Source organism: Capricornis sumatraensis, chromosome 8, assembly GCF_032405125.1.
Source record: "Capricornis sumatraensis isolate serow.1 chromosome 8, serow.2, whole genome shotgun sequence".
In the NCBI taxonomy this organism is placed as follows: domain Eukaryota; kingdom Metazoa; phylum Chordata; class Mammalia; order Artiodactyla; family Bovidae; genus Capricornis; species Capricornis sumatraensis.
Window position 1 is genome coordinate 93235078 of NC_091076.1, and position 13499 is coordinate 93248576.

The 13499-nt window shown below is 37.3% G+C and overlaps 1 protein-coding gene across 37 annotated transcripts in view; it reads right to left on the bottom strand.

Moving 5' to 3' along the window:
• The window catches only part of BRCA1 (BRCA1 DNA repair associated), a 65860-nt gene that overhangs the window by 15756 nt on the left and 36605 nt on the right, over positions 1-13499 (bottom strand). For all 37 annotated transcript variants that reach the window (XM_068975967.1, XM_068975946.1, XM_068975959.1 and 34 more), the window contains 4 exons: positions 9439-9565; positions 7516-7700; positions 4565-4875; positions 1362-1449 (listed from right to left, as the gene is read on the bottom strand). In XM_068975967.1, the coding sequence (XP_068832068.1) occupies positions 1362-1449; positions 4565-4875; positions 7516-7700; positions 9439-9565 (711 nt within the window). The remainder of the gene's footprint in view (positions 1-1361; positions 1450-4564; positions 4876-7515; positions 7701-9438; positions 9566-13499) is intronic.

A 13499-nucleotide genomic window follows, 5' to 3' on the forward strand; every position in this document is an offset into this window, starting at 1 on the left:
CGTAATACAGTAGAAACCTAAGCTCTTAGAAGTTTTAAGGCAATGTGTCCCTGCCAAGGAGTCTTGATCCCACGCTCAAGAACAGAAAAACCCCAGAGAGGACTACAGAATCCATTTTGTTAGGGAGGTTTTAAGAGGTGTGCTTCAACCTGCATCTTCTGTTTGCCACAGGAACCCGTCTTTGCTTTCTAGAGCTCATGAGTGAGCCTAACTCCTTCTCCAGACAACGACTCTTCAGATATTTGAAGACGCTTGTCTTGTTTCCTTAGGTCTTCTTATTTCTTCATTTCTTCTTCAAATGACATTGCTCTAAATTCCCTTTCCCCATTCCTTTCATCTGCCTCTGGATAAACTGTTGTCAGGGACCAGTGTGAAAAGAAAGCATGGTGCTCAAAACAGAGCACATATCTTTCAGGAGCTCGCTCTAGAGGGGGTGGGGTTGTGTGTGTGTAGGGGGTGTCAGAATCATCACCTCACTTGCTCTGGTGTTAGGCTTTCGTATCAGTAAGGCCCAATTTCAAATGAGCTTTGTTAGTGGCCCTGAAATGTTTACTCAGATTTACCTTACAGTCAACTAAAAGCCTCTGAGGTCTCCCTTGTCATCACATAAGTGGAACTTAAGATTTTAAAAGGGGAAGGTGTCGGACAAATGAATTTTCCTTTCTTTTTCCTTTTTCATATGCTAGGCTATCTCAGAGCAATAACTGGACTTGTTTCCTGAAAAACTCTCAACCACACTGAAACTAGGGTTGGAGTGGGGTGAGGACATGGAGTGGACATGGAGCCAGGGTTTCCAACTACCTAGATTTTGAATAAGCAGATTTCACTTCTACTCATTCCCCTCTTTGCCCCATGTGTTTCGCTAGGACTTGGGCTCTGTCCTACCCAGAAAGCCCTCACACAGTGTAGTCCAGGCAGGGTGGACTAGAAGTGATTCATCGTTCTGGCTTATCATTCTCCAGTATTAACCCAAAATAAAAGAGGTTCAGGAAGTAGCAAAACTTATTATTTTTCTTTTATCAGGTAACAACTGACTACTGGAAGAAGATCATTCATGCTATGCTTAACAAATACTCCCATTTCTTCATATAGTTTTACACAACATTACATGATGAAGTCACTCAGTCGTGTCCGACTCTTTGCGACCTCATGGACAGTAGCCCATCAGGCTCCTCTGTCCATGGGATTTTCTAGGCAAGAGTACTGGAGTGGATTGCCATTTCCTTCTCCAAGGGATCTTCCCAACCCAGGGATCGAACCCAGGTTTCCCGCATCGTAGACAGATGCTTTACCGTCTGAGCCACCAGGGAAGTCGTTTTACACAACAGATATAGCATATTCTGTAAAGGCTTTTGGTATACCTGTTTTCATAATGACATGAGTAGTCTCTTCAGTAATTAGATTAGTTAAAGTGACGTGATGTTTTCTGGCAAATTTCTGCACAAGCATCTGAAACCAAACCAAATATTACATTATAACAAATTACCTCTAGTACACAGCTTGAGAATTAGTTATCCCAGTTTTGAATTTCCATTTTTTCTCATAAAAGTACACCCTTTTTATTCTAATATGAAGTCTCAAAATAAGTAGTAATTTAATAAAAATTATGTACAAATCAGAGGAAGAAATTCTGAAGTAGTCTGTGCTAGCAGACATAGAATTATAACCAAAGATTCAAAATAATATTAATTTTCCCTTTAATAACAGATATGCAGATATCATTTGATTCCCTAAGATAGTTTCTTTGTGGAGTGACACCCTTTTATATTGTAATTTAGATTTATGAGTCTATACTTTATAAACTGAGGGGTAACTAGCCTATACAGAAAGTTATGCTTAGATAAGTGGCTTATAAAGAACTAGATTCACCCTGGTGACAGTTTCAAAACATTCAAGTCAAGATGCTTCTAAAAGTTAGTACAAATCTATCAATTCCTCTTAAGGAGAAGGATTAGAAGAGACACACACTTGCCTCAAAAGAAATCTAGAGCCTTTGAGCTATTATCTAGCAACCAAATAAAAAAATCAATAGGCAGTAAAAGAAATTAACCAGATCCATTATGGACACAGCTGACATAATTAGCAGCTACTGCCTGGTAAATAATTTTGTTTACTAAGGGTCATCATTGACTAGCCATTGCCACCTACACCAGTATTTATGGGTGCCACGACTGCAGTGGAGGCCTAGCAACTTTCTTTCATGCTGCCTCACTCCGTACTGCCACAGGGCACTGAAAAAGACAAACTGGAGAAGTTAATGATATCCTCCCCCTTTTCCTACTGCCCTCTGCCAGGATCATTAGCAATTCTGAACTGATTAATTGCTGAAATCCCAGCCTTGAAACAGTGTTCAGTTAGAAGAGCAACTGCTGAAAAGATCATCTTAATATGGGCTTCAGAATTAATCATGTGTAATACAGTCAGAAGCTTTCATAATAAATTTACCACACTTCAGCAAGTCTGAATAGAGCTGAAAAGTTTTCCTCTTTGCTTGTTTAAAGACAACAGTACCCAAGCCACTTAGAATCTAATATGCAGTTCAGGATTGCCCAGGGCAAGAAAGATTACATCATTTTAGCCTCCTCTGAAAAGCTGATCTCACAAAACAAAGGAATGAGAAATGCTAATTTTCAACGAATAAATGAGAATTTTAGATGTGTTGGCAAAAGACCAAAAGCAACACTATCAGACATAGGTATGAATTTTTAGAGCAAACAGCTATTCTGGGCACATAGTTATGAGGTGAGACTTCTCGCATTATTGATGAGATTCACTGTCTCTACTAGGGCAGTCATAGCTTACTTTTTGCCATTTTAGTAGTGACACACGTCTGGCCATAGAGATCAGGTGCAGCTGCTAACCTATCAACAAGCTAGGATGAGAAATGGCTCCTATCCCAGGAAGGATATATCAAGAAAGATATTTAAGAATGAGTGTGTGCAAGCTACGTTGCCTCAGCTGTTCAGCTCTTTGTGATCCTATGGACTATAGCTCGCCAGGTTCCTCTGTCCATGTGATTCTCCAGGCAAGAATACTAGAGTGGGTTGACATGCCCTCCTCCAGGGATCTTCCCAATCCAGGGATTGAACCTGAATCTCTGATGCCTCCTGTATTGACAGGTGGGTTCTTTACCATGAATGCCACCTGGGAGGCCTCATTTAAGAATGACTGAATCATTTCTCTGCATGCAATAAATGACATCCACTATTGAATCTTTTTGGAGAAGGAAATGGCAGCCCACTCCAGTATTCTTGCCTGGAAAATCCCATGGACCGCAGAGCCTGGTAGGCTACTGTCCATGGGGTTGCAAAGAGTCGGACACGGCTGAGCAACTTCACTTCACTCACTCAGTATACGGAGAAGGCAATGGCACCCCACTCCAGTACTCTTGCCTGGAAAATCCCATGGACGGAGGAGCCTGGTAAGCTACAGTCCACGGGGTCGCTAAGAGTTGGACATGACTGAGCGAATTCACTTTCACTTTTCACTTTCATGCACTGGAGAAGGAAATGGCGGCCCACTCCAGTGTTCTTGCCTGGAGAATCTCAGGGACAGAGGAGCCTGGTGAGCTTCCGTCTATTGGGTCGCACAGAGTCGGACGTGACTGATGCGACTTAGCAGCAGCAGCATTGAATCTTTTCAACAGTGAAAATAGCTGAAGCTCCAATACTTTGGCCACCTGATGTGAAGAACTGACTCATTAAAAAAGACCCTGATGCTGGAAAAGATTGAGGGCAGGAAGAGAAGAGGACAGCAGAGGATGAAATGGTTGGATGGTATCACTGATTCAATGGACATGAGTTTGAGCAAACTCCGGGTGATAGTGAAGTGTCCTGGCATAGCCTGGTGTGCTGCAATCCACGGAGTTGCAAACAGTCAGACACAACTTAGCGACTCGACAACAACAACAAAGAATAGTCAAATTCATAGAGACAGAAGGTAGAATGGTGATGCCAGGGGGAATGAGGTGTTATTGTTTAATAGGTGTAGAATTTTAGTTTTGCAAGATGAACAAACTTCTGGAGACTGGTTGCACAACAATGTGATAAACTTATCACTAACAGAACCATACACTTAAAAATGGTTAAGAAGGTAAATTTCATGTTGTGTGTATTCTACCATAACAGTATAACAACATCAAAATAATGTAATAAGCCAGGATAAAAAACAATAAGCAATGGAAAAATGCTACTATCTGATGATGTGCTTAGAACCAACTGAAATTTAATCATGCAGGTAAGTTCACTCAGGTAGGAAAACGATGCCTTATACTTGTTTTTTTCAATAGAAAGAAAATTAAAATTAAAAAAGCTCTGTATCATACTCAACACTAATCTTTCTGCTAATACTATTTCCTTTAGTAAATATATACAAAAATAACTCATGCTATAGCTTTATCTAGGTATAAATTTTTAGAAATTAGTAATGGAAATGAAATTACATAGAAATGAGCTTGTTGGCTAGATTTCTTCCTATAGGTTATTTAGTTAACACCCATTTAAAACCATCTGCACTATGTTAATGAAGGCTTGGTCGTTAGGGAAATACATATGGAGACACTCACGAGTTCTTTTGGGGTCAAGCCTGATGCCACCATAGAAAGTCTTTTGTTGCTTCTTTCTGTTGAAGATAACACTTCTGGCTTCTCTTTGCTCACACTTTCTTCCCTCAGGTTACACCCTGTAGTATTAGTAATGTGAGCAGCAGCTGGCTTCTTGGTAGATTCTTCTACTCGAAATTGGGATAATTTCAGCGCAGAGGCTGTGGGTGGCATGCTGTGAACATGAGCTGGCTCTGGGGCTCTGTCTTCAGAGGGATCAGACTCAGGTTCATGAGAGAAGAGGCTGATTCCAGATTTCAGGTAAGGGGTTCCCTCTGGAAGGAATGAAGAAAGAAGTTTAATCTATATGGCCATGTATCTTGAATTATAACATCTAGTCTGCTAAGAATTTAAAAGATTAAGTTAGGTAAGAGAAAAATGGGTACATTAATAACACCGGGTAGATGTGCAAAGTGACAACTTTTCTAAAGGAAATCTGGCACGACGTGCAAAAGCCTTGTGTGTTTATACTCACAGTCAACAATTCTAGTTATAGAAATGTATCCTAAGGACATTAAAGAGGTCTGCACAAGTGTAGTCATGGGAAGGTTCACTGCAACAATGTTTATAACAGTAAAGCGTTAGAAACAAACTAAATGTCCAATAATGAGATTAAAAAAATCATGCCACATCCATCACAATGGAGTACTTACTCATCACGTATTCCATTGAATTACAATAAAATAGAGAAATGTACACATGCACATTCATTGTAGAATTATTCACAATAGCCAAGAGGTGGAGGCAACCCAAATGTCTCTCAATGGATAAATGACTAAAGAAAATGTGATACACACACACACACAGAGTTTTTTTTGTTTGTTAGTTGTGTTAATTTTTTTTTAGTTCGTCTTGGCCATGCTGCTCGACGATCCCAGTTCCTGGGATCCTGTGGGATCCCAGTTCCCTGACCAGGGATAGAACTCGAACACCTTGCATTGGAAGCATGGAATCTTAACCACTGGACTGCCAGAGAAGTCCCTCACACAATGGTTTTTAAAGAAAATCCTGTCACATGCTACAAACATGGATGAATGTTGAAGACAGTATACTAAATTAAAGAAGTCAGTCACAAAAGGATAAATACTGCATGATTCCATTTGTATGAGCTATCTAGAATAGCTAAACTCTTAGAAAGTAAAATGCTGACTCCCAGAGAATGGGGGAAGAAAAGGGAGTTGCTATTTAACGGGTACAGAATTTGTTTTATAAGATGAAAAATTTTAGAGATCTACTGCGTAATAATGGGAGTATACTTAATATTGCTGAGCTCTTAAAAATGGTTAAGAGGTAAATTTTATGTCTTTTTACCACAATTAAAGATAAATTAAAAATTTTTAAAGATACCTTTTTTTTTTCCTTATAGGAATTATGTTTATTTATTTATTTATGGTTGTGCTGGGTCTTCATTGCCGCTTGGGCTTTTCTCTGTTTGCTGTGAATGGGGGCTACTGTTGTGGTTCCTGGGCTCTAGAGGACAGGTCCAATAACTGGTAAAAAGGGTTAGTTCCTCCAAGGCATGTAGGATCTTCCCAGACCAGGGACTGAACCCATGTCTCCTGCACTGGCAGACAAATTATTTACCAAACCCACCAGGGAAGTCTAAGATACCATTGATTTTTAAGATGCTACCTTATTTCAGTCTTAACATGAAATATGTTTATATCTTAGAATCCCTTAGATACAATATTATAAAGCCTGCTTTCTATAATTTCTGTCATTTATCTATTTTAGTTCTTAGGGGATGGTTTTGATTCAAATGTATACTTCAAAAAAGTTTTTATCTTATATTGGGGTATAGTTGACTGACAACATTGTATTAGTTTCAGGTATACAGAAAAGTGTTTCAGTTATAATCAAATGTATACTTTAATCTTTGGACTGTTTGTGAAGATTTTGGCACTGCCTGTATCAGTGAAACTTAAAAAAGAAAAGGACCAAATACAAATAGTTGACTAAAAACAATCAAAATGTTTTTAAATTAGAAAAAAAAAAGACATGCTCCTGATATATTAAAGATGGCAAAGAAATACTGATCATGATTTTTTATTAGAAAATTAAAGTTTATGTAAACTGACTAAAGATATATAGCATATTTTATTATTGATGACAAGAATATAGGTAGTTTGAAATGGCTTTTTTATTACTTATATTCTCCAACCATCTGGTACTGAACATATTAATACTTTTGTAAGGAAGGAAAAAGGGTTGAAAATGAGACAGCTACTTACGATGGTATCATTAAATTTTTCACTCAATAAATTATCAGCTATCATTACCAAATTAAAAAAATACACCATCCCCAAAACATTTCAGAAAATGTCACTATATCAGCAAGTAAGCACAGCTAAGTAGAATGTATGAGATTACTAAAAAGACCCCATGAATATGGCTAAATACATTTAGGTGCCTAAGAGCACCTTTTATGATGATGTGTTTTTGAGGATTAATTTAAAACTTTCTTTACTGATTAAAACCTTGATTTACAAGCCATAAAACACACCTTTCAGTTATAGTGATTTATAAAGCATAAGATATATAGCAATTTATAGTCATTAATTCATAGAACAAGAGCTTACTTTAGAGATCTAACTCATTTTTCAATAAAGGACAGGATTAAAACTTTACCCTAGGGCCCTAGAACTCTTATTTAACAGTTGAAGTAAAATGTTTAGCAGTACCAAGAACTCTCTCATCCTCAAAACTGCTAGAGTTAAACCAATGTAGACAGATTAACAGTGGCAATAATTTTCCACTTGGATTAACATTCAAGCTATTTTTCTAACGGGTTTACATATAACAGATGCATTCATGATAGGCTACTACATTAGAAAGTTGATTTACTCAGAATGTCTTTAGGTAAGACTCAGAGTAAAATAAAAGTGTTTTCTCCACCAGAGCAGATGAAATATTACCTTGATCTTGTCTCGGCAAATAAGACCCCATTAAATCTTGGGCCTCACACTTAGCCAGTTGTTGCTCCTGCATATCAGCAACATTAATGGGCTTCTTTTGAGATGGGCAGTTTCTGTCCTGAAGACTCCTTGAGCTGTGCATATACCACCTATTACCCGGCAACTGGGATTTAGAAGGGGAAGATCTGGAAAAAAGGAAGAAAGCAGAAAACCACTGCTGCAGCTTGTGAAAGGACTCATCACACTTTCTGAACATCCAAGGCATAAGTGAAACAGCTCACTGTCACAGAGACTAGGAATGACTAGCGAAAGAGAACACAAGAGATGGCTAGGAGACTGGATTCATGATGTCTGCCAACATGTCAGGGCTGACATGTAACATCTCCCCTTAGGTGCTGGTCTGAGGCAGCTTATCTCCTAGCTGTTTAAAAGCATGTCAGCAAATTTCAGCAAATTATCCACTGACACTCACATTCTATACACTATTTCAAATGAATGTATGAGAATCAGCTCTCATGAAAATAGAAAATTGATTAATTTTGACATTGTTACACTCATTCTTTCTACCCTATTTTAGCAAAATTCAGAGCCATCCCTACTTCCTGCCTTTTCAAGGTCCAAAATCACTCTAAAAACAAAAATCAGCTAGAAAACATCGTTAGAAGAGCATATGCACATTGTAATTACTCTACATTCCAGGTGTTTAGAACTTTGCTGAATAAGATATTTACCTACAGATTTAAAGGACCTCAGAGATCAGGTAATTAATTCAAATAATTATTGGGTATTTACTATGAGTCAGGCATTAAAGCTAGGCTCCACAGATTAAAGATGAGCAAGACCTGAACTGTTGCTCAAGAGTCTAGTAGAGGGAGGAAGTTCAATCAATGTGTAGGTTCTTTAATAGAAGTCTCAGGAGGGTATACAGGGGTAGGGAAGGAGGAAGTGGAAAATTTCATCTAAATATTAAATGGGTGATTAGCTCAATTGGATAAAGCATGGCAATGAGGTCATTACCTCTAAACACGGGTTCAGTGCTCTATCACAGCCACCAGGCCAGCATCCCAGCCTCAAAAATATATCCTCAGTTCAGTTCAAGAGGTTTGGAAAAGATGATGTGATTACATTATTGACAATATGTCACTATTCCCAGTTAGATAAGTGGAAATAGACGTATATTTGGTAGAAGCTCCATACGTATGAATTCCCTTTCTTTCCTGGAGTGGTGAGATGTGTGATTCTATCAGTTCTGAGACTCTTTCCTGGACTATCAATTTGGAATAATAGTCCAGAACTTGTCCTTTTATTTTCACTGTTATTAAGATCAAATGAAGGTACTTTTAAAACTAGGTAGTGTTTCATAGTCTTATATCAATAGTGATGTGAATAAAATCTCTGAAAAATATTCTGAATATTTACTGGGGTAAATCAGTAGCTAAACTTTTTCTAGGAAGGGAAAAACTTCAATGAGGGCAAGTATGGCCTTAGAGAAATCTACCTTCAGCCTCCAGGCTTACTGAGGCTTTAGTTTTACACACACACACATATATATTTTTAAACAATTTTTAAATTGGAGTATAATTGCTTTACACTGTTGCTAGTTTCTGGTGCACAACTAAGTGAATCATATATCCCCGCGCTTGAACCTCCTTCCCTCCCACCCCTCACTAGTTCTCTATTTTATTCCAACATTGAGAAAGGGTAGATCTACTGTACATGCCTCATGTTGTAGCTCATGCCTGGTATAGGTCCAAAAAGCCAACATGAAATTAAACAAAAGAAGTGTCCTAGGGCAATGAGAGGTTAGAAATGTCTATGTACAAAAACCTAGAGAAAGTATGGCAAAAAAAAATTAACAGTAAGAGTTTAATGTCAGTACAGGTGCTATTCAGTGTCCCAGACTTGACATTTATTACTTCTTACCTTTCCATTCCTGGTTCTTTATTTTTATTGGTAGAACTATCCAGAGATACTGGAAACTTGTCAGCAGAGAGGCTTTCAGGATTCTGGCTTCTAGAATAGTCTCTACTTTTCTCTGAAGTTAATATTGCTTTAAATGGAATGAGAAAACAAAGAAATCAACTTTACTGCTTTGTCTTGATGGTGATCATTTAGGCGAGATTATTGATTTTTTTCAAAAGCAGCAATCTGTGACAATCAAATTGGTTTTTAAACAGGTATACCAGACAGAATTCTATAAACATAAGCAATACTGCACCAAATGGAACTAAATGACTAAAAAATAATAATGACAATAAAAAGGAACACTTTAAAACTGGGTAAATAAAGATACCCAGCTGAGACAAGGTTGAAAAAATCATATATTTATATTTTTTGACCCTGAATGATAAAGAAACAAGAATAGGAAATGAATTTTTATCTCTGCTGCAAACTACACTCAAATCCTCTCATATAATAGGGAAGAGAAAGTACTAGAAAGCACAAAGCACATCCCTCTTCCATCCCTATTTGCCTCCACATCAAAGATTGTATAGGATGGGGTTTAAGCTTCTACATGTGTGTAGAAACAACAGGGAGGGGTTAGATGAGAAAGAAAAAAGAGGTGACATTTTGCTTCACATTTTCAATTATTAAGAAAATAATAAACTGAAAAACCAATACAAATGAAAAACTCAAGGTGCCCACTGATAAGGAACCTAGAAGTAATATATGGAACTAATGATGAACTGGTGCAAGAAAGGAAAAAACACAGAAGAGACCCAAGGCAAAGTTCTGGCATGTTAGTACCTCCTTTTTATTTATTAATTCCTCCAAATGTATTATTGTACCACTTCTTTCTAGAAAGTGGCTTAAAGGCAGAAATATTTAAAAAGCAAAAACAAATACTTAAAAATTACAAATGCCTTCTATCCATTACAAAGTCACTGACAACTGTAATTTATTTTGAGCTTTTATTAGGAAAGCCAAACTCCATACATCTAGACAGAAAAATGTAAACAAAGAGCTGTATTAATTAAACTATTTTTTTAGACACTGCGTAGCCGGGGGGGAAATAATCATTGATTTCCTGAGTTAATCCTCAAATACATTATTTATAGCTTCCTTTATAGTCATGTTTTCTGGACCTGTGCCTTTCTAGGAACACAAGAACCCTACCCTGGGGGTAAGGTGCTGAAATGAAGGCGGGTCTAACCATGAACCAGCGGGTTTTTCTTTCAACTAGAAAATAAAGTGTTTTTAATATAGGCATCATTTTCCGCCTAAATATAGGGTGATCACTGATAGAAGGTAATGTGCAGTCTCTAAGGAAACAAACAGAATTAACCACTGGAAAGGTCTTTTTTTTGGTTGTTTTTAAAGTGAGAGAGTGGGAAGGGAAAGGCCTCAGACACAAACACAGATATTAAAAATCATTCTATCACCTGGACAGTTAACATATGAGTTCCTCTTTTCACTACAATAAAGCCCAAACTACAAAGAAAATAAGCTACCCTGAGTTAGGATGCAATAACTCAGTATTACTTAAAAAAACACAGGGAAAAATGTTTCTGCTCTTCTTTTTCCTTAATCCTTTTTTCATAAAAGCAGGGATCCAGTGCCCAAGTATTGGAATAGTATTATAATCTCCCCAAAATCATTCCTTCATCTGCGTATCTTAACATTAGTTATATTCTTCATGGGTAGGGAGTATGGGTCAGACCAAACATTTAATAAATTTTACTGACTGCCTATTAGGTACTAATAAGCACTGTTGCAAAGTATTGGGAAGAATGAAAGGAAAAGACATTGAAGAGGGAGGAAAGAGATAATGACTTGTGATAAGCCCTAAGTGTCCACGAATGAATGTACTGTAGGACAACAATCAGATGGTCTTAAAATTATCTCAGCTATAACAGACTATGATGTTTCAAATGCTAATGTTTGCTTTACGAATGACAGGTAATCCAGGAGGAAAACAAAAAGCAAAAAGAAAAAAAAGCAAAGTGCATGGTATGAAATAGCTTTACCTGGGAAGTACACATAATTTGTAATGGTTAAGAATACACATTTGCACAAAAATATTATGTAGACTTGGGGATGACCCTTAGATAAACAGTAGGGCAGATATAGGCTGAGGACAGGACATTTGATATAAAGACCTTAGAAAGGGGGCTTTCATCATCCTTAAAAATACTGAATCTTAAATAAAAACTTGTGAAATCTAATTAAGTCGAGTTGCATTCACTGCTAGTAATGTACTAATGTTGATTTCTTAGTCTTGACAATTGTACCATGGTCATGTAAGACAACATTAGGAGAACCTGAAACTAGGTAAGGGGTAAGAGTTCCTGCAGGAACTCTCCGTACTATCATTGCTCCTTTCCAGGAAATCTAAAGTTATTCAAAAATAAAACATTTATTTAAAAAACAAGTTATTTTAACACAGCTGAAGGTAAACAGAAATTTTCCCAGGATTAAGAAGCTGCGTGTTCCAATGCAGGGGACGTGGGTTTGATCCCTGGTAGGAGAAGTAAGATCCCACATGCCATGCACTGTGGCCAAAAAAAACCAGTTTCCTTGAATTTCAGTTAGAATCACACCAATTTAAGAGGGAAAAAGACACAAAACTTAAGCTATTAAGTTGATGCTCAAAATGTTTCAGAACTAAAGCCACAAAACTCCAAAATCCATATCCAGAAATTTTCTTTCAGTAACTCTAGAGTAGGCTTCAGAGTTTTGTTTTCTATTTGTTTTAGTATTTATTACTTGGCTGTGCTGGGTCTTAGTTGTGGCAAGCAGGATCTTTAGTTGTGGCATGTGGGATCTAGTTCCCTGACCAAGGATTGAATCCAGGTCCCCTGTGTTAGGAGTGTAGAGTCTTAGCCATTGAACTACCAGAGAAGTCTCTGGGCTTCAGAGTTTTAATAAAATGAATTAAAATATTCATTGAGGGGACTTCCCTGGTGGTCCAGTGGCTGATAATCTACCTTACAACAGGGGGGGACGTAGGTTTGATCCCTGGTCAGGGTGAAGTAACTAAGGTCCTACATGCTCATATGAGCCATAACGAGAAAGCCTGTGTGCCACAACTTTGTTGCTGAAACTAAGACCCAACACAGCCAAATAAATAAATATATTTAAAAAAATATATTTATTGAGTACCTACTGTGTTCCAGGCACAGGTGTAAGGGTTCTCTGCCCACATGGATCTTATATTCTAGTGGGAGGTAATAAGGAACTCTAAACAATATGCAAGACAAATTAGATATCGTTAAAAGTTAATAAGGGCTATGAAAAAAAGTAACAGTCTAACAGGGTAAAATGGGGCTGGAAAAATCAAGAGACTTAAAAATCACGATTAAAAAATACTGTGTTTATGGGTGATCCTAAGAAGTAGCAGTTCAGCATTTTGAACAACGTATTCAAGTTATGCAAACAAAAGTGGTCATGGCAGACACTCCCTGTGGAGTTGGAACTTTTTTTTTTAATGGGGATCTTCTCATAATCCTCTCTTCCCCTCCTCTCAACATTTACCCACTACCTTCTGAAGATGTTATAATTTCATAAGAAAGCAGACCAATGAATACGTTTATTACAAAGGATAGAATAAAAGCTTTCTCTAAAGAAAAATGTTTTATATAGAGATTTGGAAGAAATTTTCAGTTTGTCAAATTCATAGTAAAACAGAATATATAAAACTATACCAAATTTGAAAAAAAAAAAAAAATTTTGTGTACAGATCTTCAGGAAAAAATAAACACCCTTCCCACAAAGATGAGATAACAAATTTACAGACATATTCAAAACCAGACAATAACATTTTGTCTCTGGTGCACTAAAATTGAAAGTCATCTGTTTTTAGACTGAAGATGGTGAAAGCATCAAAGAGAATTGTGACGGGTTTGAGATTTTGGGTTTCGTTATCTGGGAGGTGAACTGAATGAAGATAAAGTTACAAAGAACGTATTTAAGGAAATACATTTGGAACCACTGCCATAGCAACAGAGTTCCTAGCTTCTCATGCACAAGCTACTTACTGTTTC